The following is a 24,103-nucleotide window of genomic DNA, read 5'->3' as shown; positions in this document are numbered from 1 at the left end:
GCAAACAGAGCTTATGCTGTTGAAGGAACCATCTGCATTCTTGTCAATGAGCTCTGCAAACACCAGATATTGTTCCCAGTTTAGTTCACAGGCTCAGGAGAAGTTGTCTCTATAAAATGTAGTACTAGAGATGCACAAGGAGTACAGAAAGGAAACTAGCAACATTCCATATAATTTCCTGAGGATGATCTGAACTCATGCCAGCTTTTCAGGACAAGGTCACGCATGTAGCACTGGCAGGAGGCGGTTCAGCTGGAGCAAGGGCTCCCTTAGCACGAGCCAGAGAGGATGGTCTGACGCCTATGCCAGGCAGTCCAGAGGAAAAGACTAATTCTCACTGACAGTGTTGTTGACAGGAAGGCTGTCCTGGAGATGCCGGTGCTACCTCTCCCTGAAAAGACAGTTGCTGTTGAGACTTGATTCAGAGCAAGTAGCTTGTGTAAGGAATAATGTGCTTTTTGGAAAGGCCTGTGTTAGTAAGGGAAGTTTTTATCTACCTAGGCAGCTGTTTGAAAGCCTCCTTAAAAGAAGGCTCAGTAAATAGGATAGCTTCACTTTGCTAAAAAGGCCATGTCTTGTGTAATTGATGCAGAGTAGCTCAGTGCTCTGTAGCCTAAGGGTCTTCAACCTTTCACCACTGGAGAATGAGAGGAATGTTTCTCAGGCCTTTCAGGGAGTGCTGTTAACAGAGAATTATCATAATGATCAAACATCTGGGATTCTAATTTGAAAGACTTGATGTTTAATTAATATTCCAAGCCCCAATCACCAGATAATCTGTTTCTGTTCAACTCAACACAGTAATGAAGATAGTATTCCATCCTGTGCTTTTTTCAACACATATTGTTGATGGCTGCTGCTGTTTGCAATTATTGTATTGTAGCAAATGGACAGCAAATGTGCTCAGATGTATCTGAGAGGTTCTTTCATTAGAGAATATGTGTTCTAAGTGGATTTTAAGGTCTGAAAGTTATTGACCTACTGAGAAAGCTGTAAGAAGCACAAAACTTATTGGGAAAGATTTAACTGCCATGTAAGATTCTTCACGGTGCCCTTCTTAGAACACAATTGTAAAACAGTTATTTAATATTTTAAAAATACAGTGTTTATTCCTTTATTCATACTTCATTTGTTCTATGAAAATGTTCCAAAGATTTACTAATAAAATTGGTCTGTGCTTGGCAAGCTCAAGTACTCTTAACAGAATGTAAGGGTAACAATAATGCTTGACTAATAATCATGCTTGCTGATTTACACGCTTTAATCTCTTCAGTAGTTATCATTGTAAATAAGGTTACAGGGATAAAAAATATCATTAATTAGTTTATAATGAACAGAAAGAGGCACAGGCAGCTCAGGACACTCACCTGAGGTCATATAACAACACAAGGGTATGCAGAACAGCACACCAAAAGTCCAGCTGCCAATCAGATGGGCCCATCTTCAGGATAATACAACAGCAGTTGTATTACAAACTTACTGTTTTCATCTTATGCTTATGCAACTCTTCTAAAGAATTAAGTGTTACAGGACCTGACCCAAGGTTAAGTTATCTGTATGGAAAGACATCAATGACGAATGTATTCCTCAACAATTCTGTCAGTGCACTGGGCTGCATGGCTTGAAAGTGTATGCCTGGGATGACTGACCTCATCACGGTGGGATGAAAAAATATGTCAGGTGAACAAGTCTCTCACACTGGCCTCTGCTTAATTTTGATGCTAAAAATGTGACAAAATAACAACTATTGCATCTTCGGAGTAGACATCAGCTTTTTTTCTCCCACAGGCAGCAATTTTGAATAACAAATGTCTCTTCTGAAAGACCTGTGCATGGTACCTGCAGGCTTCCCTCAGGCACTTTCAGTTCTGCATACTTCCAGTCACAATAACCACAGGGTTCAGTTCCATTTTGTCTGAAAAATTTTCTCTGCAGACTCACTAACAAGAAGAGAGTAGCAGCTGCTGAAATGTGAAAATCTGAGAGTGATGATCTGATAGCATGTTAATGTGACTTAGCAGCCGCTAGGAAGGGCGGGCCGTGGGAGGATGTGTGTGACAGTCACAGAAACTGACTGACAGTTTGGCACATGAAATCTACCCTAATGGACGGTTTTATTCTGTTGGAAAGTAATCAATTCAGGAGGCTAAAGGAGTCCCATCTAGTATCAGTGACAGTGATTTTAATTGCAGTGCTAAAATGCTTAGGTCATAAGCAGTTTCTGAACTAATTCAGAAACGTGTTAAGTGGGAAAAGAAGAATTTTTCAGCATGGTCTGAGTAAGTGCAAGGAGTGGGTTGAGCTAAAAGTTGGAAGAAATGTTTGGTATTGGCAATATCTGGTAAATCACAGACTAAGGAATGGTAACTGACCTAATAATGGAACCTGTTTTATATCTCCCTGGAGTACACATCAGAGAGCTGGCCCATCTCTGCGCATGAGAGTCTACATCACTCAAAGCACCTTTTCCCTCTAGCAGGATCACAGCAGCATGTCCCTTCCATTCCCTGTCCCAAAAATTCCAACATTCAATCCCCTGTGCTTACAGCTTAACAGCAAAAGAGAAGTAGAAGGTGGAGGTAGCAACCCTAGGAAACCATAAACCCACAAGTTATTTTTACCAAGTCCTTCAGTGAAAAGTTTTGATTTAATTAGCTAATTTAGTCTTTGTTACTTTTTCTACATGACATAATGCTATAACATTAAGTGCCGCTGGATTACATGGTTGGCAGTGGTTTTATATACTCCTATAGCTGTGATGAAATTTTTGTGATTAGTTAAAAGTAGAAGGAATCAGTATCTAAATAAGTCTGTGGGTTACTGCAATATTTTCTTGGGTTTGAAAATGGCAGGTTGGTTGGGGATAATCATGGTTGTTTGGGAACTTTTGGACAAATCTTTAGACTTACTTGGTAGTTCCAGAGACAACAGGATCAGTCCTCTCCTTCTCTGCAGAATTTTGATGCTATGTCCTGGTCTTTTAATTTTCTCTTTAAAATGGCTGATGTGAAAACATGTCTCACTGCCATTAGCTGGTTTGAGATGTCCTGCTTGCATGTGGCTTTAGTGATGTGAAAACATGTCTCACTGCCATTAGCTGGTTTGAGATGTCCTGCTTGCACGTGGCTTTAGTGTTTTTCCTCTCTATTCCTGTTAAATCAAGACTTGCTCAAGTGATGCAGCTGCTGTAAACAGGAAGATAATTTACAAGCCACGTGCTGTGCAAGTCACAGCAGTTGAATCCTCTTTTGTGTACTACAGAAAGGTAAGTAAAAGAAAGTTGATGGACATATACAGAAAATGTATACAAAATGTAGCACAACTTCTTCACCACTTGGACCATGTCCTGAAAGTGTTGCTGCACACGTAGGCAGTAACAAACTGGTGGAAAGCAGTGTTGTAGTGGATAGTACAGAACCTCCAGGGCCTCTGGGGTACTTTGGGGACACCACAGACTCCTGCAACTAGGGGCTAGAGATTGAGTCTTGTGACAGTTTTAGTGTTTCCTGGACATGGTAATCTTTCATTGGACTGATAGGGATTCAGTGCTCCCATTCACCCCAGCAAACAATAAAAAAAAGAACTTAAAAAAATCAATTAAATTTTCTGACACCTATTAAGTGAAAAACAAAACAAAACAAAACAAAAAAAACCCTAGTGACTTAATGAAAAAAGAGTATAATAATAATAAAAATAATTAAGAGAGGTAAGAAGTTGCCTTCTCTAGTTAACACATTTTCTGCAAATACAAAATTACTGAGTACCAGAATTTTTCAGCTATTCTGAAATTTTGCAATTGCCTTACAAGTCCTGCCAGTTTTCCAAACTAAATATTATATTACAGTTATTTTGCCAACAGCCTGAACATAATGGAAGAAGGACACCTTTTCTATCGTGTTTGCATAAAATGCCATTATTGCTTCTCATAAAGGACTGTTCTGCATTTCTGTGCTCTTCCCTGCCTTAAAGCACAGTCTTTCATGAGAAGGATTAGTAGAAACCATTTATTTTATAGAGGAAATCACACAAAATTTGCTGAATAACACTTGGCTTCTTGTAAAGAAAACAAACCCAACAACTGAAAAATACATAAACAGGCCTGGCTCCTGGCACTTTTGCCAAGTTAAAGCAGACAGAGGAAAAGCAGAAGCAATAAAAACAACACGTACCCCGAGTTGACTGCACTGCACAACATTCTCCTACCTGCATTTATCCGAATGTCTGTGACAGTCCCTGAGCTCTTCAGTGCCTAACAGACACACCCCAAAACACAAAAATTTTTCTGAAAGCCAAGATGGATGATTGTTTAATGTTTTATATCTTATTAATCTATTTATTCGTATTGAATATTGAGACTGGCATATTGCAAATGCCAGATCACTTGGTTCATTTAGCATACTCCATTTCCATCTCTGGCTGGCCATGGTAATGTGCCCATAGGAAGGGGGAGCTTGCTCTTCCCAGAAGCCCAGTGCAGGGTGAAGGGCAGCAGCCTGGCTCACTGCCCTCAGAGGGTCCTGGCGTTTTGTGGCTGGCTGGAGGCAGAGACTGCCACAGTCCTTATTACAATTATTCCTGCACAGCAGTGGGGGCCAGACATCATGCCAGCTCCATTTCTCTTACACTCGTAGGATTAATTTAGCATTGCCCTGTTTGAATTCTATTAATTTGGTCACTGTCCCAGTCTCAGCCTCATTTAGACTGCTAGATAAGTCTGTTTCATCAAAGTGATATAGGACAGCAGAAATTATAGAGAATTCCAAGTATTATATGCAATATAAAGGTCCCATGTAATATAGAGTACAATTATTAGCTGTTACAGAAAGCAGAAATCTGTATTTTCCCATCACATTTAGCATATTCACAAGTGGCTGACACACCACAAAAACCCAGTATTTTTCATCTTTCTAGCAGTGGATTAAAGCTGAGTGGAGCAAAGCAAGTCAGAACATAGAGTTAGATGTCCAGCAGGTGACAGACTTAATACTAAAAAAACAGAAGGGGTTCTTAATGACACTTGTGACATCATCATAGAGAATTTTGTACTTGAGGCTTCTCAGTCTCAGTCACTCCCACCAGCCACTCCTGATGGTGGTCCTGTAGTCTCATACCAGTTTAAATGCAAAAGGCATAACTTTTACCTGGTGTATTAAGATTAACAACTTACACCAAGTGTATCTTGGTTGCAGAGATACTTCCTTTCAATGCTCCATCCATCAGTTAGTCCCGAGTTAGAGTTTGGCTCTGGTTTAGGTATCCTTAAACAGACAAATCTGAGATCATCTCAAGGACAGTCATAGAAACTGGAGACCATCATGACATGTCAGGAACAAGCCAGCAGAGTTGTTATGATTAAACTCTTAAGCTTCATTTGTCAGTTTAAGTTTGGTAGATAGTGAATAAGAACAATTTTAATTTGGACATTCAGCTTTATGAACAAAAAATAATAGTGGATTTTGCATGTATGAATATTCTGAGCTTTCTTATATGAGAATAATATGTTCAGCCATCCAGTTACACCAAGACACACTTGAATTCTGTCTGGAATAGTCCTAAAACAACATTCAGTGAGAAAAATACTTACTTCTTACTAGCTTTTTGGTTAAAAAAAATCTCACCAGCGTGAGCCACATTAGTATTAGTTTTATGTGTGCTCATTGTTCAGCTTTTCTTTTTTTTAACTTACTGATGCAGCTGAACAGCATGTGAAATATTTTATTTTTGAATTTCCTTGGGGTTTTTTATGAAGTTAAGGAAAAATGCTGTAGCTGTGCCATTTGGAGGCAAATATGGCACATAAATCACTTTCTTAAGAAAAAAGCTTTATATAGGTAGGTTATATCATGAGTGACAGGTGCTTTAAATAATGTCTCTAGATTGAACATAACTTGCATTAACTTCCATGTACATATTTCTCAATGGCTTTAAGCCAGCCTTTTCTTTGTAAGAACTACATTGAAGTCTGTAGAAAACGACCACCTGTCCAAGTGTCAGAAGATTTGGAATCTGAACTAAACAGGACTCTAAAGTTTTGGAAAAAATGGTTTAACAATTTAGAAATTGCTCAAATTTTAAAGTTCTTGATTATTTTAAAAAAAGTGTACTAGCAAGTATAAATGACAAAAAAAGAAAATTAATAATTCCATGCTTCAGTACATCAGTTCAGATTTGAAGATGTTCCCTTCCATCCCATTTCACAGACCAAATTGTACTTCAGGGGGAACTTTTCTCTGGATCTAGAAAAGTGAAGTGGTGCCAAATGCTGACAGCAATAAAAATGTGCTTACAGTCTGGGTTATCTTTCAGATGTCATGTGCAATCACTTGTGGCCTGGATTTGGACTGGTCACTCAAAATCAGAGTTTCTGGGAGTTGCCAGTTGAACTTAATAAGTATCTCAATGCTTGGTTTCCTTCCTTAGTAATTTCTAACATCCAAATTAGAAATTTTGTGCCGCTGTTTATATTATGCAGCTGTATTATGCCCATGATGTTCAAACTGCAATGCTAACTTTTAAAATTGACAGTATTTGGTATTTTCTATACTAGTGTACAGATTCTAAAATCTAAATTTATGAAGTGCAGATTATAATAGCAAGAAAATAGGCCCTCCATGAAGATGGTACATTTATTTTTTGCTGGACTCTTCACCTGCCATCACAAGTTTTTCATTCTCTGTTTCTTTTTCATCTATTTATTCCTGGTGTCACCTCTGTGCTGTTATGTTCTTTCTCCTTTTACTCTGGGCCATTTCCTTTGTACTGTTCTCCAGGTCTCTGCAATAAAGTAAGGAGTAGAGCCTTCCACAAACATTATTTTTTCCTGTTGCTGCTGTCCCCTGAAGTGCAGTTTCCCCCATATCTGTTCCTTCCCATTCTAGACGTGCCTTTTGCCAAAATGGCAGCAGTACTGGACAGCACATGCATAACCTCCTATAGCTTGTTCCAGCTTGTTCCCATCTTGATGGTTTGGACTTTTCCAGGTTGATAGGCCAATTTCCTCCAGGGCTTCCCCTCAGCTCTGATGCCTAGCAGGGCATTCCCCTCCATGCCCTCTCTCTCTTGAAGAACTGATGAGCTCTGCTCTTCCTAGTCTTATGTCAGTAAACACCGCTGCAGAGGGACATGCTTGCAGCAAGGGGTCCTCCTGCTCCCATCCTTCAGATTACTGTTGTCTGATGATGCTCCTTGCTCTGTATTATGGCCAAAAAAAGGTACATATTAGACATCAAACCAGAAATAGGACCGCTACAGTTCATCTGCAGTCGTGCAATCAGGAGCAGGATCTGACCCCTATTAAACACAGTGGGCACGGCCTCATGCAGAAACTGATGTTCACAGTGTTCCTGTGTGCAGCTCTATATGTCACTACTCTGAAATCAAAAAATTGTGGCATATCCTTCTCATCTAATTCACCTATTTTGTTCCCTCTTTGTAGAAGAACTTGTGAAAAATGTTGGTGAATAGGAAAAAGACCAAAGCAGAAATTCCACAGATGCACAATTACAGGAAGAGGCAATAAGGACATAAAATGAGAGTAGTCAGGGGAGTGATGGTACAACCTGTCCTCCCAGATCCATCGTCCTACAAGTAGTCCCTTTCAAAACTCCTCTGAGTGATGAATCCAGTTCAGAAAAATGCACTAACTCTGATCCGAAGCAGAAAGATCTCAGCGATGCCCAGCAAGAGACCCAGAATACAGACCCACTGAATGGTAATGCTTCATCACAGAGGACAAGCCAGTCTAATCAAGCTGTCCAGGGTGAAGCTGCAGCAGTGTCTGGTATCCCCTGTCAAACATCAACAGCAATGTAAAATATTGAAATAAGATGTTGTACAAACCACCAGCATAGGACAGTTTCTTCAGGCCTGTGTAAAAGTGGTAGTATCCTAAAACATCAAATAGAAGCATATAAACAAATATCAACTTCTTGATATCAGCTATTTGGGATGTACTAGAAAATTCTTTATGGAATATACTTTAGTTGAACTTGAAGAATGGTTTTAGAATAATTTAAAGATATATATTTACAATTAAATAGCCATTTGTTACTGGAGAATAAGGTAAACTTTCAGAACAGAACTATCTAACATTTTCTTTTTGAATAAGTAATTACACTATTAATATTTGTTCCCCTTAGTTTAGGCACCTAATATGATTGCTATTTTGTAAACCACATCCTTTGTACCAAACATTGTGTGAATCTAAGAGTTAAGTTTAAGTAGATGGAATTTGGCAACTGTAGTGGTCGTGGGACTGTGTCATTCAGTTAATCAGGAAGATCAGTCTCTTGACGGTAGCTTCTAGACAAGTGGAGCAGCCAGAAAATTGCTAAAATGTCAGAATATGTTTTTAGAGTGTAAGTATTTTATCACAAGATGACCATGACTAGTATCTGGAGATTGCAACACAGCATCAAGGGTAACATGCCCAAGCAATGAGGAATAGATGTAATCAAAGGAAGAGGAAGACTCTGTACATCTTCATTATATTTTATGAGTTTGCTTGTAGTTAGAGTAAGCTTTGAGGTGTTAGGGTAATAAGAATAATCAAGGATATAATGACACTTCTTTTCCTCACTTTTACTTAAAATATGAAACTCATAAATGCTCTAATGACAGTAAGCCTTGCAATATTGTGCCAGAAGTATGGCATTGTCTGAGCAGCAACATTGACGTGCTTATAATGCTTAGCTTAGGCATGAGTATATGACTTGGCATATTTCTCAAAAAACCTTTTTATGGAGAACTCCCACTTACTCTAGATTTCCACATTCCATGGCTCCATGCTTTTATTGTTGACAGGTTTTTCTCCATCAGAAATAACAGATGGTTAATTTAGGGCCCTAAATCAAAATATTTACACTAAAATTACTTTCACAGCATTTGAAGTTGTCTAATAACTGACATTTTATCTTTTGACATGTATTTTTTACAACAGGTTTGTATTAAAGCTCAACTTAAAATTTAAGTGCCTTTGAGAAGTTCCCCATCTCCTGGATGAAGAATGCTGTAGGAAAAGCTGCATCTGTTATCTTTCAGACTTGGCAGAAGGCAGTTGTGGTGTAGCTGTACTTGTGGGTCTTCAGATGGCTGACCAACAAAAATGATGTTTGAGAGATCAGATACAACTCAGCATGCAGTTTTTTTCACTCTGTTGCCATGTCAATCTTTACCTTCCACATTTCCAATGAGAACAGAGATTTCTTATCTTACAAAATGCTAATCTCATTTGTTTTCTAAGGCAGGAAATTTTTTAGAGAATGCATTGTACTTTAAATCTTCAAACTGCAAAATTTATTAAATTAGTAAGGAGCCATTAGGTTTTTAACAGTGTTTTTGCACCTCTGTGGATGTCCGGTGGATCCAGACAGGACTCTTTCAACCAAGGCCAGATATTTTCAATGGAATGCTGCTTCAAGCAAGCAGAAGGTAGCAAACACATGACCTTTCCCTGTTTCACAAATTAGACTTATTTGAGTATTCTAAGAGACACCAAACATCTGTCAGGACACTCTCCATGTTTCTTCCAAGAAGACTTCTATACTTTTGCAGTTTCTGTACTGAGGATGGCAGGGTAGAAGGCTAAGGGGATGTCCAGAGTGCTTGCTGACTCCTGGGGTGGAGAAGTGAGCACCTGTGGGGGATAGGGCTGGGAGGGTGAGACAGAAAGGAAAAAGAAAAGCAACATGGTTATTCAAGTTGAAGTTTCATATGTTAGCTGTCATTGTTCTGTCTTTTATAAAGAGCATAAATTCCAGTTAAGTTTTCTGTGATTCAATTATAGAAGTTGGGGACCATGGGAAGATGATGTATGCGCATTCTTGGGAGCTGTCAATGAATGTTTGGATGTGCTATGATGAGGGGCTTCCCCATTAAAAAAAATTAAAAATGGGCTGTTTTCTGCTTTTTGTGTCACATCTCATTCTAGGTGTAGTTCTTGTAGACCATCACATTTTAGTGACAGGAGTAGCTCTGCCCTGGGTCCAGGTTGGTGTAAAGGGAAGACTGGAGGGTCGCTGTTACAACCACTACAGTTGAGACTGAATGTTGTTTTTCTCCACAATACCTTTTTTCCTTTCCATGATCTCACTTTAATTTAATTGAATGGTACAAGATGAAATGAAACTATTATAAGGTGATTTTTTAACTGATGATTTTCCTTTTCTCCTGAGTGATTTATTAATTAGAACATTAATTTTAAAAACTGATTATGTTTAATTAAACGACTTCACATTTCAATGATTTATAAATGCTAATTGTCAAACTTAACTTCTCACTCGTAATGATAGCCACATTAATCCTTAATATCAATATGCAAGGGAGATAATAAATCTGTGATAAAATGGATTGCCAGTAGCTTCACTGTACATGGCAGAAGAGGACTGCCCAGTCCCATGGAGTGTGCAGCACATTCAACACCACCAGCAGTCACTCAGTGAGAGCCTCTGGAACAGCCAGGTTAAACAGCAGTGGGTAGATCTACACCACAACATGCCAGTTTGATTTATGGTGCTGCAGGTGGCATCGGGGATCATCTGTGCCAGGCAAATGCTTGGTGGGCGCTCAGTGCAGCGGTGGCCCCGTGGAGCTCAGCGAGTGTGGAACCCTCTGCGTCCCAGCAGAGCGGGAGCAGATTGCTGTGCTGCCTGCTTCCTCAGGGCTCCTTGGCTAAACCAGGACCCTGGGACTAAGGGAAGGCATCCATGTTCATGTATGGGATAAGGATGGAGGGAAGGTTAGATTAAAAAAGCAAATAATGTGTTTATAAAAAAGATAGGGTTTATAAGATAACAGCCATTAGCAACCACATTTTTTTAATCACTCGATGCATAAAAAAACCTTGACGCACAAAAAACCTTGATGCACAAACAGAAAACTATATATGCCTTAGAAGTTACGGTTTAGTTTTTTGAAATTTCTACCACCATATAAGAAAGATATAAAGCTATTAGGGACCTTCCAGAGGAGGCTGCAGGATGGGAAGGGTCTGGAGTAGAAGCCCTATGAAGAGCAGCTGGGGTTACTTGCTCTGTTCAGCCTGGAGAAGAAAAGACTGAGGGGAGACCTCATTGCAGTTACAACTTCCTCATAAGGGGAAGAGAAGGGGCAGGCACTGATCTCTTCTGTGGTGACAGTGACAGGATCCAAGGGAATGGCCTGAAGTTATGTTGGAGAGGTTTACGTTGGATATTAGAAAAGGGTTCTTCACCCAGAGGGTGGTTGGGCACCAGAACAGGCTCCCCAGGGCAGTGGTCACAGCCCAAAGCCTGACAGAGTTCAAGAAGCATTTGGATAAGACTTTCAGGCACAGGGTGTGATTCTTAGCAGTGGTGCTGAGCAAGACCAGGAGCTGGACGGGATGATCCTTGGGGGTCCTTTTCAACTCAGCATATTCTGTGATTCTGTGAATTGTTTTGTTTTAAGGCTTCCACAAACTCAAGTGCCAAGTTTAAAATCTAAATATTTAAATAAATAGTTCTTGCTTTCATACTTCTCACCCCCTTTTTTTTTTTTTTAATGGATAATAATGCTAATATAGTTTTGCTAAATCCCTCCAAATAGAGCCAGAGGCTAAAAGATCTGTAGACATCCTTGTTCTAATTCATGTTATTCCAATTTTGAGACTTTAAAAGCCTTTGAAGTATTGGTTGTCTCTATTCCACCTACATTAAATTGATTGACAATAAGGGGTGGTGTAGGATGCTGCTTGTGGGAATATGGCCCATCTGCTTGTGTCTGCATTACAGAGTGGGCAGCACACACTCTGCCACCATTCAAGGTATGAAACAAAGGTGAAATCAGTAGCAATTCTTATTCGTTACAGTGAAGCCATGGCAGATTCACTAATTTCCTTCTTCCTTCATGCTTGTTCTCTTGAGTTTTCTTTCCTCTATTCCTATTCTCTTTTCTGAACTGTCAGCCTCTTCTTCAACTTGCCATCATCCTTCAATTTTCCTTTCAGATCACACATCATCTTCTTACCCTTTCAGTTACTTCTACCTTTGTTTTCTGACTTTCAAAAATATTCCCCTCACTATTTTTATAACTTTTAAGCTTCTCCCAGGTCACCTTTTCCACTTTCGAGACTTCTATGCTTTTTCTTTCTGACATTTTCCATTCAGCGTTCTTACTGGTGGGATCTCTCTATCAAGTGGATAAAACTGGGAAGTTACTATATGTAGTTAGTAAATAACACTCTGAGTTTGCTACATTGTACCATGCCTACCATCTCAGAGTATAAAATCCTCAGCTGTACTCATTCAAAGCAACTGAAGGAATCGTTTAAGTAACAGTTTAATGCTATGATTGTCTGTTTGAGATTCATGTTGTATCACTTAGTTTGAAAGCTGCTTGTGTTACTCTGTGTCATTTCTCCTATCTGATTGAATTTAGTTCTTAGAACCTGACACTGGCTTCTTTCATTATCTGGGAGGAACTTAGACTGATTTGAAAGCCTACGGTAAAGAGGATTTAAACAGCGGTGAATTTTGACTTTCAATAAGCTAGAACAAAAAAAAAAAAAAAAAAAAAAAAAAAAAAGAAAAAAAAAAAAAAGAACCAAACTCAAAGCCATTTTATTCACACTCATGTAAGTCTTCACAGTTTTGTTTCATGCTGTGATCTCTTGTTTTCATTCTATCTTTTGCCTTGTGGATAAACCATAATGATTATTTAATTCAAGCTGATGCTTATTCTGGTGAGAAAGCAATTAAAGGAAGCAGTGACTGAAACCTCGTTTTGTCCTTAAAATATCTTGAGGAACTAGATTCTGTCTGTCTATGGCTGTGCAGGTTCTCTTGACTTGGTTAACTTCCTCATTCAGGTTGCCAATCACATTTGTTTATCTTCCAGGTGAGCCTAAACACTGTAAGTCAGAAGATATTGTAAAAGCCACGGAGCAGACAGAAGCACTGGTACAGAACTAGATTTGCTATTTCTTATAAGCTTCTGACATTTCAGGCAGGACAGGTAATTTGGTAATTTCTTTCTTCTAATGGGGAGTGTTTTATACCATAAAGGCTTGCTTAGTGCTATTCTTAACCTCCTTGTTTCATCCCAGTTGTGCTTATATTACAAAATGTTGAAATGAGGACACAGAATACCCCACTTTCAATGTCACCTTAAAAAAATTCAATATAAAGAAGGGAAAACCAGTACTTTTAAATCTCTGAATCCTTAGTGTCAGACTAAATGATCATGTGATAAATCATCCTCAATTCAAGTATATGGAATATTGGAAGTAGTAGTATCAGAAATCTCTTGTTTATGAATTCTCATTTGACCTCTGTTGCAGGAGAAAAGAACTCTAGCTGGTCCTACCTCATGATCTCAGAGGCTGTTATCTGTCAACTTGTTCTTGGATCATCCTATTTCTGTGGAGAGTGATTGAACAAAATGTTCAAAAATGTAAAATGCAAAACCCTGAGCTGGTAACTCAAGGCACTTAAAAATTTGCAAGTTTTCAGTTGTTTTTGTGTTGCTATTTCCTCTTCTATTCTGCTTTCTTAAACTAGCCAAAATAATATTTTCAGCCAAAGTTGGACCTTGCTTTGTTGCATCACTGGTACCAGACATTTCCAGTTAATCACGAGACATGTGAAAACATGATGTTTGTCATCTGCCTGGGATTGCTGTTACGTGTCACTGCTGCTGGTGTCCAATGAAAATGGAAAATCAAAATGAAATGTGTTTCTAGATACTTGTTCATGCAATCATGCTGCATGCACCATAAAAGTCCTACTTGTTAGCTTCCTTAAAATATCTGGAAATAAATGTTTGTAGACTGTACAGGGAAGTTGCAAAGTTACGCTGACCAGCCTGCACGAATGAAGATTCTTCCCCACTGCAGTGGCTGCCACATGGAAAGAACTGGTGTTGAACAAATTTGAAAGTATTTGAAATATCTCTTTAAAATTAATTGAATAGCATCTGGTGTTAAAGATTAAAACGTTCTGAATCCTGTAATATTTTGAAAGACCTCAGCACTGGTGTCAGCCCTACCATGAAGCTGGTACTTATTGTTTTGTAGGGTGGAAGAGACAGCAACAGAAATACATGAAAATTGCTTCACTCAGCAAAATGTTGAGTTGCCTCTCAGACAGAATTGGAAGGTGACACAGAGGCCTTATATCATGGTTTATCTCAAATGCAAAGGTGACAATATGCTCAACATCTTTGCTAGAATTTTTTCTTTTTGAGGGGCAGCAAAAACGGCAGCACACAGGCAGTTACCTCTGCAAGAAGCCTCAGAATGAGCCCTCCAGCCCAAACTGTGCCCATAAAGAAATTCCATTTTCATCTCTTCTTCCCTCGAGCTGCACATGACCCCTCCTGATTTGTCTGGGTGTCTTACACAGCTGCAGCCAACCTCGATTTCCCTCTGCTGGAACCTGCTAGGAAACTTCTAGGCTCCCATTCAGGTTGTAGGCACTCAGGTGGCTCCAGACGCTGCACTCCCTGGTCTCCTTTTCGGACCCTGCGGTTATTACCTCACTGAACAAAAAGTCTTTCTAATCAGCCACGATCCACTCTGAAGGGGACCTGTGGGGCAGTGGCACTCTCCTCTGTGCCAAGGGTGATTGACACCTGTGTGCTGTTCATCTGCTGCTTCAGGGATCCAACCAGAGCTCAGCAGGATCAGGCCCCGCCTCAACAAGGGCACGCTTTGTCCGATTGAAGAAGGAATCATGAACCAATCCCCTTTGCTGACCCTTACATGTCCATACCTGTTGACTGTCTCTTTTCTGACAGCAGAGCAGTCAAAGTTGAGCTGGGAACAGTGTAAGCTCTGAGCCCTGGGACAAGGGCATGCCGAAAGGTGGAATTCCTGTCATTGAATATGTAAGCCATATATGTGCTATGCATAAGTAGTATGCATAGTTTTAACTTAAGAAATGTTTGTGCATATAGGATGTAAAAAATGCATTTAAATTGTTTTGTGTATCTGGTCCAAGGCTTGTATTTAGCATGGACAAATTTCTGTACAGTGTCATTAACGAATGAAATGTTAACAGATGAAATTGTATCATAGATGTTATAATGCAATCAATATTTTTTTGCTAAGAGTTAAGAATTTATATATTCTCTGCTGGTGTTTGAGCAAATTATTAGTAGCCTGGACCTCTCTGTGCACCTTTGCATCCTTTTTTGGGAATGTTGGACTCTTTTTTTTTCCTTTGTAATAAAATGTAAACCATCTTATGGCTTCTTATTGTCCTTATGACCAGAGAAGAAATTTAATGGTCATATCAGACTTTTTTAATTGTAAGTTGCCATATGCTGTGGCAGTGGAAAATCTTTTTGATTAAGATCTGAGAAGTCAGAAACTTATTTTAGATAAGTAGATCATCTGTAGTTCCCACCAAATTTGAAAAGAACAAAAGACAACTACTATCTTTAAAAACTGGGCCAGTTAGATACTTGCTACTGACTGTTTTCAACATGGTAATTTATGATTCACTGAGACTGAAAGTCTGAAGCAATCAGAATTTAATCTTTATATTGTATTTTCACTTTCAGACTTTTGCCATAGTTGAACTTAAAAGTTTTTTTCTTTGTCTCTATCCCATTGAGATTTATTACTCTGCAAAAATTTTCACCTGGAAATACAAGCAGAAAATATAACAGATTCTGCAGAGGACTTGAAGCACCCTGTGGGGCTCTCAGTGTCCTGTTGTCATAGCGAGCACCAAGATTTCCCACTGCAGAAGCTAGAAGGAGCTTCTGGTCTCACAGGAGGTGCTCATTGCCTGCAGATATCATTCTTTAGGATAGAAGAGTGATTTTTCTATAAATAAGCCTATTAGCTCATTTGTATTCAGATTTTATCACTGTGGTAGATGTTACTGAAATACAAGAAGAGTCTTTAGTTTTTTGTTAATGCCAGCTGATTCTCTTTCTTTCTTCCTTCCTTTATACTTAGCAAGATTTTGCCTGGACATGACCCAGAGCTTGGTGTGTTGTTTGGATGAGGAGAAATTTTCTTTGATGGAAAAGACCAATAGAGCCAACACATGCTGGTTAAGGCTTTGGGCTGGGTGAAATTTGGGTTCATACAGGAGAAAGGCTTCTTGAGAGAACCTCTCCCTGAACAGTAGTTTTATCTCTGAAACCTGTAAGGCTGCGCTACCAAAACACTGCATGGGGCCCTAAGAAATGGTGTTTGTATCTGCATCTCTCCCACAGCATTCTGGGCATGTACCCTGCATTGAGCACACTGACGAGCTGTAGCTATAAATGAGCCCTCAAGAGTTTTATTTTGTACTTTTATCTTGAGATATATGACAGATATATTATGTAATATTGCTATGGGTTATGATCTAGCCAGTATTTTTTTTAATTTAATTTTCAAGAAGGCAAACTACAACTGTGTGTTTTTATTCTGCTGTATTTGTCCATATTTCCTATGATATTCCCAAATAAATCTGATTTGAGGGCAAGGATTGTGAAGCTCCTGAGTGTTAGTTACAAATTTGATTTCCTGGAGCATTTTTGCTCCTTTGTGTATGACTGACTTTGAGAAGTGACAGTGTGTATATATGGTCGTTTCTAACCCTTTCACCCATTTGGGACTCCACAATTTTTCCATTACTGTTCCAGTTTGCCACACAAACTCACTCACATCCTCATAGCATGTTTGAAAACAATTTCTTTAAGCGAGTCTTGCCTTCTTAGCCTTTATGACTAAAATAGCCCTCACATGAAGAAAAACATAACCAATAAAATATTTTTTATACAAAAAAAAATCATACTGTGGTTGAAATTGAAGGAGCTACTGGGACTGTACTTGTTAGCAACAATTCTTCAGGAAGGGTATGACACTGAGAGATACCTCTATGGCATGGTTTAAGTTTTATAATCCAAGTTCAGTGCATATGGAATTAAATAGGACCCCTTTCTACTTGGGTTGAAAATGAATGGAAAGAATCCCTTAGGCTCAAACTTATATCAAATCCTAACTAGGTACATGATGAAAATAAATCAAGACAACTACTTTATACCACATTCTTTGCAGTTCCTCTTTTCCAGATGCCATCTGAGCCACAAGCACAAGTAGAGATGCCAGAAGTCAAACAAGCCACTACTGTGATGAAAATACTTTCATATTAACAAATCAAGATCACTAGTGGTAAGTATCTAAAATGTGTATTTTTAACAGACTACACAGTTATTATATGAGAAAGAGGAAAAATGTAAGTATGACCAACATTCTCCAGCAACAGATTAGAGATTTCTGTGTACAGTGATTTAGCAGAAAAAATTTTGTCTGAAAGGGGAGTACATCCCTTTAAAGCATTTTTTAAAAAATCACATCCTTGAAAAACAGCATGGAAAAATGAGTGGAATTGAATTTAATGCTATGAGTAAAAGAAATTGTCCTCTGTCAAACACTATGCAAACATTTAGGCTACTTGCCTGGAATAATTTTACTTTTCTGGTCATTTAAGTATTTAATGGGTCTCCAGAGACTCCTTTTCCATGTCCCAGGGCAAACATTCAGAAGTTTTATCAAACTGTGAATATCTAAGTTCTCCCCTGAGAACAAAGAAGAAAGTCATAACCATGGAGTTATAAATGGAAAAAATCTCTTATAAAAAATGGGAAAAAGTCTTTTATAAAACTTTTGGGATGAACTTTGCTGCAAAATACCTTCTTTGTGCCTAGGCCAGTCCTCTGCTTATGGCCTTTGAGTGGTGAATTGTTTGGGAACTTTACATTAGCTGAACTTGGACAGATAATATCTTAACAAAATCAGCTATTCTGACAGATTGCATAGTATATGAACTTTAAAGCTGTTGAGTTTTATGCATTTGCAACATCCTGTATAGGTTATTATTACAAACCAGAAGTAACGAAGTTGTAGCCAAATAAGGGGGTAAAAATCAAAATGGTAGATGCAATCTTGGCTTTAAGATGGAACAAATAAGCAGAATAGAAGTTTCTTCACTTTTATTTGGACTGTAGTTTTACAGCTGTCTCATCACCACAGAGGACCGTATGCTGGTGCACCTACAAGCTTCTGAACCTGCAAGAAAGACTGTGGGACTTGTATCATAATACCATGAATAAACATCAAGTTATATGAAAGTATTGGCTAATTATTTGTATAAAACCTGATATGATTATCTCAATCAAAATTCAATGAGCCAAAGGGTCAAATTCACCTGTGATGCATTTCTATGAAAGCCAAGAGAGATGGTGTCATTAGACCAGAAATTAATTGGTTAACTGGATAGTAATTGGTTTTCTCTTGCTTTCTCTGTATTCAGCTGGCTTACTGATTTTGTTTTCTGCAGTGCAGGGTACTTTGAGGGTCTAATGTCTCTGTACAAAGTACATGTTTAACTTTAGGCCATCTTGAATTCTTTTTATTGAAATTGTGCTTCCTTATCTTTGAGAGTGCTCAGCTTTGAGAGAGAACTGTTTTTTTCTTACTTGTCAGAAATGAACATTCACCTTTATTGTTTGGGGTCCAGCAGTAGTTCACAACTGGAATTAATGGCAGAATATTTGGGTCAAAATTTTTAATACAATGCATGATGCATCTTTATTTTAGTGTTCCCATTTGGGGAAGACTCCTATTCTGCTAGGCACAAGGTGGTTTGGGGTAGGACAGAACTGTGGCTGCAGCCAGAGTAGCTCTGGAGGACATGTGTGTGGTTTCAAGTAAATAGGAGATACAGGACCATGACTACAGAGTTGATATTTCCAGTAAATTAGAGAATAAAAATGTCATGAGCAATTTAAACATTATTTATAGTTGACCTTCATGTCTGTTTTTAATATTCAATCTGCTGAGTGTTTAAAAAAGCAATTAAAAGTCCCATATAATGTTAAAACCCTTGATAAATGTAATAAACAAATGACATATTCAAAGGAGAGAATCTATGTCCCATTAGGAGAGAAAAAGAAAGATGAGAGCAACATATGGCAGTATAATTAGAATGATTAGGGAAGCACATCAACAGAATTTATGCTGCAGGGAAAATGTAATAAGAAACCAACACACTTTCCTCACTGCCTTGAAAACTGCAAATATTGCTCTCTGAAAAGGAGAAGATGCAGAAAGGGTCCCTGGCATTTAAAGCTGTAACTTGTGTTCTTCTGTCATTATTAAAGATGCACACAGCCATCTGCAAACCATTTATTTTTTGCAGAGTTCACATTGTCCCATTGCTTTGATTAATAAGGAGCAATATTACACCTCAGCTGCTTTTCAGAAAGATGCTATTTTGGAAACCTAATTAATACTCATTCCACAGTTAGCTTGAGGTGTTCGTTAGTGCCAGATACTGAGTTCTTATTTGTTTCTCATTATGTGGAGAGTATTGCTTTTCAATGCCAGCGTTTTTGTTTTGCATTTTGGAATAACCTTTCGACACTCCTGCTTCCCACAGCCCTCCCTTCAGAAGAGCTAATAACACCTGTCATCATTATTTTCACATGCCTGTTAATGTCTGTTGAAGACATTGTGGGCTATTTACATAGACTATCCTGCTGCACAGCAAATATTCCTGCTATTTTCTGAACAGTTGGGCCAAAGAGAAAAGCAAAATTTAGAAACTTGGAAATGCAATTAAAATCTCAGTTTACCACTAAGGGTCAGTATATACTAGGCAAATGAATCATGACAAAATGAAAGAGTGTGTATGGCCTAGCAGAAATACCAAATAATTTTTCTGTCCTAACTCCCCCAGGTTATTTAATAAAAACCACAGAAAATCTATAGCAGAATATAGACACTGAACTTGCATAAACTCCATCAGCCCACTCTGATGAAACAGCCTGAGGTTTAGCAGAGGGTGCACAAATATCTTGCTTGAGATTTGCTCAAAGTGCTGCTATCCTCACCGGAGGATAAAGGAGAGAATATGGCAAAGCAGACGGCATTTAGCATCTACTCAGTTGCCAAGTATAATGCTGTGCATGAAAAGGTTAAATGTAATTGCACATGTCAGGAATCAACAGAACAACTGAGGCTCTTTCTGGAGCTCACTCTTGTGCTGAGCTGCTATAGAAAAAAATAATAAAAAGAAGGAAAAAAGAACATCTGTGGGCCTGGGCACTAACATGGATGCAATAGGAGAGGAAGAAAGGGGAGTTTGAGGGACAGCATGTTTTAAATATGCCCTTACATTGTCCCCCCAGGGTTAGTGGACAGACAATGCTTTACTTTATGCAGGAATAAGGTCCCTCATGAAAAAAAAATCTTGTCTCAAGAGAAAAGAAATGAGGAGGGGAGCCCTGCACCAAGCAGGACATTTTGTCGTACAGTGCCAGCTGTACAATAGCAGACCTGCAGCCTGCAGGAGCCCTGCTTGGGTCCCTCCCCAACCACCACAGCCTACCCAGGCCAGCTCTGGAGGGAGCCATCCAATGCTTCACCTTCTGGGGTAAAAGAAATGCTTTTTTTTTTTAAAGAGTGAAAACCACCACCAGCCTGGCCCTTGATGTTACAGGAAGTGCAGATGAACTGGAAGTCCCTTCCTTACTGACTGCCTGGACCCTGGACACCATGGGAGGCCCTCACCCAAGCACAGGCAATAGAACTTCTCCTGCAGCCCTGTCTTGGAGGCAGTGTTGGATGTTACACTTTTGGTAAAATAGCACCAACAGTGCAAGAACTAATGGTGATTTTTCAGTTTACATTACTGGGGAGAAATAATGGTGCTATGAGAAGACAGTGGGTAAATCCTTGAAGATGTCAACAGAATTTATAGCAATCTTAAAAAACAAACAAGCAAGAAAGCCAGTAATTAAATTGATAGCAGGATAATAGAAGCTTTCCTGTACACTCCACACCGTATTTCCCCAAAGGAAAGTATGTTTCAGCCAAAACCTATGGTTTTTCTCAAGTAAAATTACTTTGACTTCAGTGGAAAGTATTCTTTAGAAAGAATACTTTAGAATGCTTTAGAAAGGAGTTTTAAATCTTGACTCTTAATATCTACTTAAGTATTATCTGATTTTGCACCTGGAGAATAAACAACATATACCATATTGAAAGTCAAACACAGTTCAAACTAAATCTGAGTGGGATTTTTTTCCCCTATTATTTATGAAGTGTAATTACACTCAAGTCCAACTGTCAACCTGATACAGCATGTTCAGTGGTGAATTCTTCAGGCTCCTATCAGGTGCTTTGTGTGTTGTCTTTGAAATGCTGAGATTCCACAATATTCAATAGCTTGTCCTGGTATCCAGTGTTGTTAATCATGTCCATGCTTTCATTTGCTCACAGGTCCTAGACAGTTCTTATCTGTAGCTCGTGGGTACTAATAACCAGCAAAAAGCCTTTAATATCCAAAGTGCTTTATTAGCTAGCAACACAGAGAGATGGTGTGAGGTTAAACACCAATGACTGACACACAGCATAGGAGTACTGTGGCAACGAGCAATTTTGTGAAGAGCCTGGTGCTGTGTGAAAGCAAAGCCATGGCAAAGCTGGGACCAGAGCCCAGCTCTTCTTGCTGCCATTCCAGACCTGACCTGGGGCCATTCAAACAGTGTCTGAAGGGTCATTTCCTTCTTTTTGTTGTTTGGGACATAAAAGGCTCTCAGTCCTGTAAGTCCTGTAGCAGTTCCCGTATAATTGCAGAGTCCTTCTTTAGTTCTTCTTGCACAGCCTTGCTGAACTGGAGTCATGGATCCTGTCTGCAGTGTTTCTACAGAAAATGGAACCAAAGAGGACAGGATACAGGGATACAGGTGGAGGGGAAAAATGGCTCTTAAATATACAGAAATACTAGCCAACAGATCCTGTTTTCAGCAGGTCATTGTGGAAGACCTCAGATTGACAACGAAATCACCATGCAAGGCATACACAAAAGGGTCTGTGTTTTCCTATATTTAATATATATTTTTTAAATTTTGTTGTTGTTGTTGTTTTTTGTTTGTTTGGGTTTTTTTTCTAGCTCAACCCTTTAAAAGTGACTTGCATCAGTGGAATGTTAAAGTCAGGATAAAACTTTTGTATCAAACAGTTAATACAAAATGACAGTAAATTCATTTAAAAATCTGCCATTGATTGAGAAATCAAACTAATCTCTTAAGTGTCACTTTGAAGAAACATTGTTTTCCTTCTCCACCTTATTCTATTTTGTGCCATAGAGTTTGCACGGTCTAAAAATTAAAAAGGATGGTATGAACCATGCTGATTTCAGCCAAAACTCTGGGAGTTATTCACAAGGTGGATTTGTGCAGCTTGCAGTGCTGTCTCTCACTGGCTCAGACTGAGCCAAGTGCAGGGCAGGTAGGCTCTGACCTGTCCTGTCTGCAGGTGACAAAGGGGGACGTGGCACTTCCCATGGCTCAGCTGGGGCTGGGACCCTGCTCCCAGGCCTTGCACACGCCTGTGCTCCTCACTCCCACGCTGAAACGTGTTCTAATGCCTCCAGATAACAGCGATCTTGTGTAGAGAGAAATCCTTTTGGCTGCTGCGACAAGGCAGCCTCAGACCAAAAGCAAGGCAAGTATTTCAGTGTCACAGATCCAGGGAACACAGGGAAAAATATCTTTGCATGGTTCTCTAGACAGAGTCACCTCTGCTTGCTTCACTACCTTTTTTCTATCCACATCACTGCATGTAACTCTACCAACAAGGGTAAAAACTGTCATTAAGCGAAAGGATCATTTTATATGAACATCTCTCTGTAGCAAGACCAACCCTCTGTACAATAGACAATCTTGTCTAAATTAATGTATTATTTATTTTGTACCTTTTAAATCACCTTTATTTACAACAAGCCTTAGATACAGCTCACACGCAGTAGTTAAGCTCTGGCAGTACTGACGTCAGGGAGCTAACACATTTGCGAATTACATTTCTAAGTCATAGAAAATAAAAGAAAAAATGACTTTAAAATAATAGTGTTGTCTCCGGGAAGAAGGGTCACAGGACACGTGTGCAGTGCCTGCAGAGCCCCCGGGGCCCTGCCGGGAGCCGCGGGCGGGCAGGACACGGCGGGGCCGGGGGCCGGGACGGGCTCGGGGCGGCTCTGCGCGGGCTAATGGCCCCACTCCTCTTCCTGCTCGCCAAGTCCCTCTTCTTCTTCTGGAAACACTGAGTCACTCTGACTCTTCAGATGCTTAATCCCTGAAAACACAGAAGTCATGGTTAAGGTTGCATTTTTCTAGCTTCAGGTGTTTTTTTTTTTTTTTTTTTTTTTTTTTTTTTTTTTTTTTTTTTTTTTTTTGTGGAGGAAGAAACAAAAAACCAAAATAAGGGCAAGTTTAATGCCCGTATTTGCTCCTTTTTTCACAAACCCCTTAGTTCAAGTCATATGGTGGTGTATTTACAACAGAGATATCCTCTTCCTTGAATAAAGGTTCTGAAGAGTATTTGCTTCTTTTTTCCTTGGTAAGCCTTGCTCAGGTTTGTGTTGAGCATGATTGCAAAGCCGTCCTGAGGCAAAGAGAGCCTGACAGAGAGGAGACTGCTGGCACCAAAGCTGTGACAACACCGGATAATTTCTTACACGGAGAATATGTTCTTTTGACCTCCAAATACCATGAGGGGCTGGATGAAAAGGGTGAATTCCTATCACAGGATATTTGGAGGTTCAAATATCCTGGTTTTGGTTATCTCAAGTTTTTGGTTTGAGGAAAGTTATGAAGTACCTACTGCTGGCTGGTTTCAGCCAACAAGTGAAGTAGACTTTATGAAAATGAATCAAATTACAGTTATTTCCCTGCCTCATGTTCAGTACAAGGAAGCAGACTTCAATGAAAGGGCTTAATCCCATCTTCTCAGCTCTGCCTTGGTGTGACAGAATTCAAGCTAGAAAAGGAAGCAACATCAAGATAAAAAAGATGACAGAAATTCCAGAGAGGAAGAGTTGTTATTTTCAAAAAACCTAAAGAGCAAATGTGCAAGATTAGTCTTGGGGTCCCACAGTTTATGACAAAAAAAGTGGGAACATAACTATTGATCAAAAATGCATGATTTGAACAAAATGTAAGCCTGAATTAGGCTATTTTCTGATGCCATTACTGTCACTGCATAAAAATATTTTTTATTTCATCAAAGATCATACATAGTTCTAGTAACTATTTCTGACTGTTAGGAAAAACACTTCCCTTTTATATCACTTCCTCTCTGTGA

At 39.1% G+C, this 24,103-nt stretch overlaps 2 protein-coding genes across 2 annotated transcripts in view; one reads left to right on the top strand and one right to left on the bottom strand.

Moving 5' to 3' along the window:
• The window catches only part of PDE1A (phosphodiesterase 1A), a 146,460-nt gene extending 130,020 nt beyond the window's left edge, over nt 1–16,440 (top strand). The window contains 3 exon segments of the mRNA XM_068196036.1: nt 7,436–7,711; nt 12,853–12,969; nt 13,295–16,440. Of these exon segments, the coding sequence (XP_068052137.1) occupies nt 7,436–7,711; nt 12,853–12,926 (350 nt within the window). The 3' untranslated portion in view covers nt 12,927–12,969; nt 13,295–16,440.
• A 5,436-nt stretch (nt 16,441–21,876) lies between these two features.
• The window catches only part of PPP1R1C (protein phosphatase 1 regulatory inhibitor subunit 1C), a 50,715-nt gene continuing 48,488 nt past the window's right edge, over nt 21,877–24,103 (bottom strand). The window contains 1 exon segment of the mRNA XM_068196035.1: nt 21,877–23,095. Within this exon segment, the coding sequence (XP_068052136.1) occupies nt 23,007–23,095 (89 nt within the window). The 3' untranslated portion in view covers nt 21,877–23,006.

This window comes from Anomalospiza imberbis, chromosome 7, assembly GCF_031753505.1.
Source record: "Anomalospiza imberbis isolate Cuckoo-Finch-1a 21T00152 chromosome 7, ASM3175350v1, whole genome shotgun sequence".
NCBI classification, from domain to species: Eukaryota; Metazoa; Chordata; class Aves; order Passeriformes; family Viduidae; genus Anomalospiza; species Anomalospiza imberbis.
The sequence above is the reverse complement of the archived record's forward strand: the minus strand, read 5'-3'. Positions and strand labels throughout refer to the sequence as shown.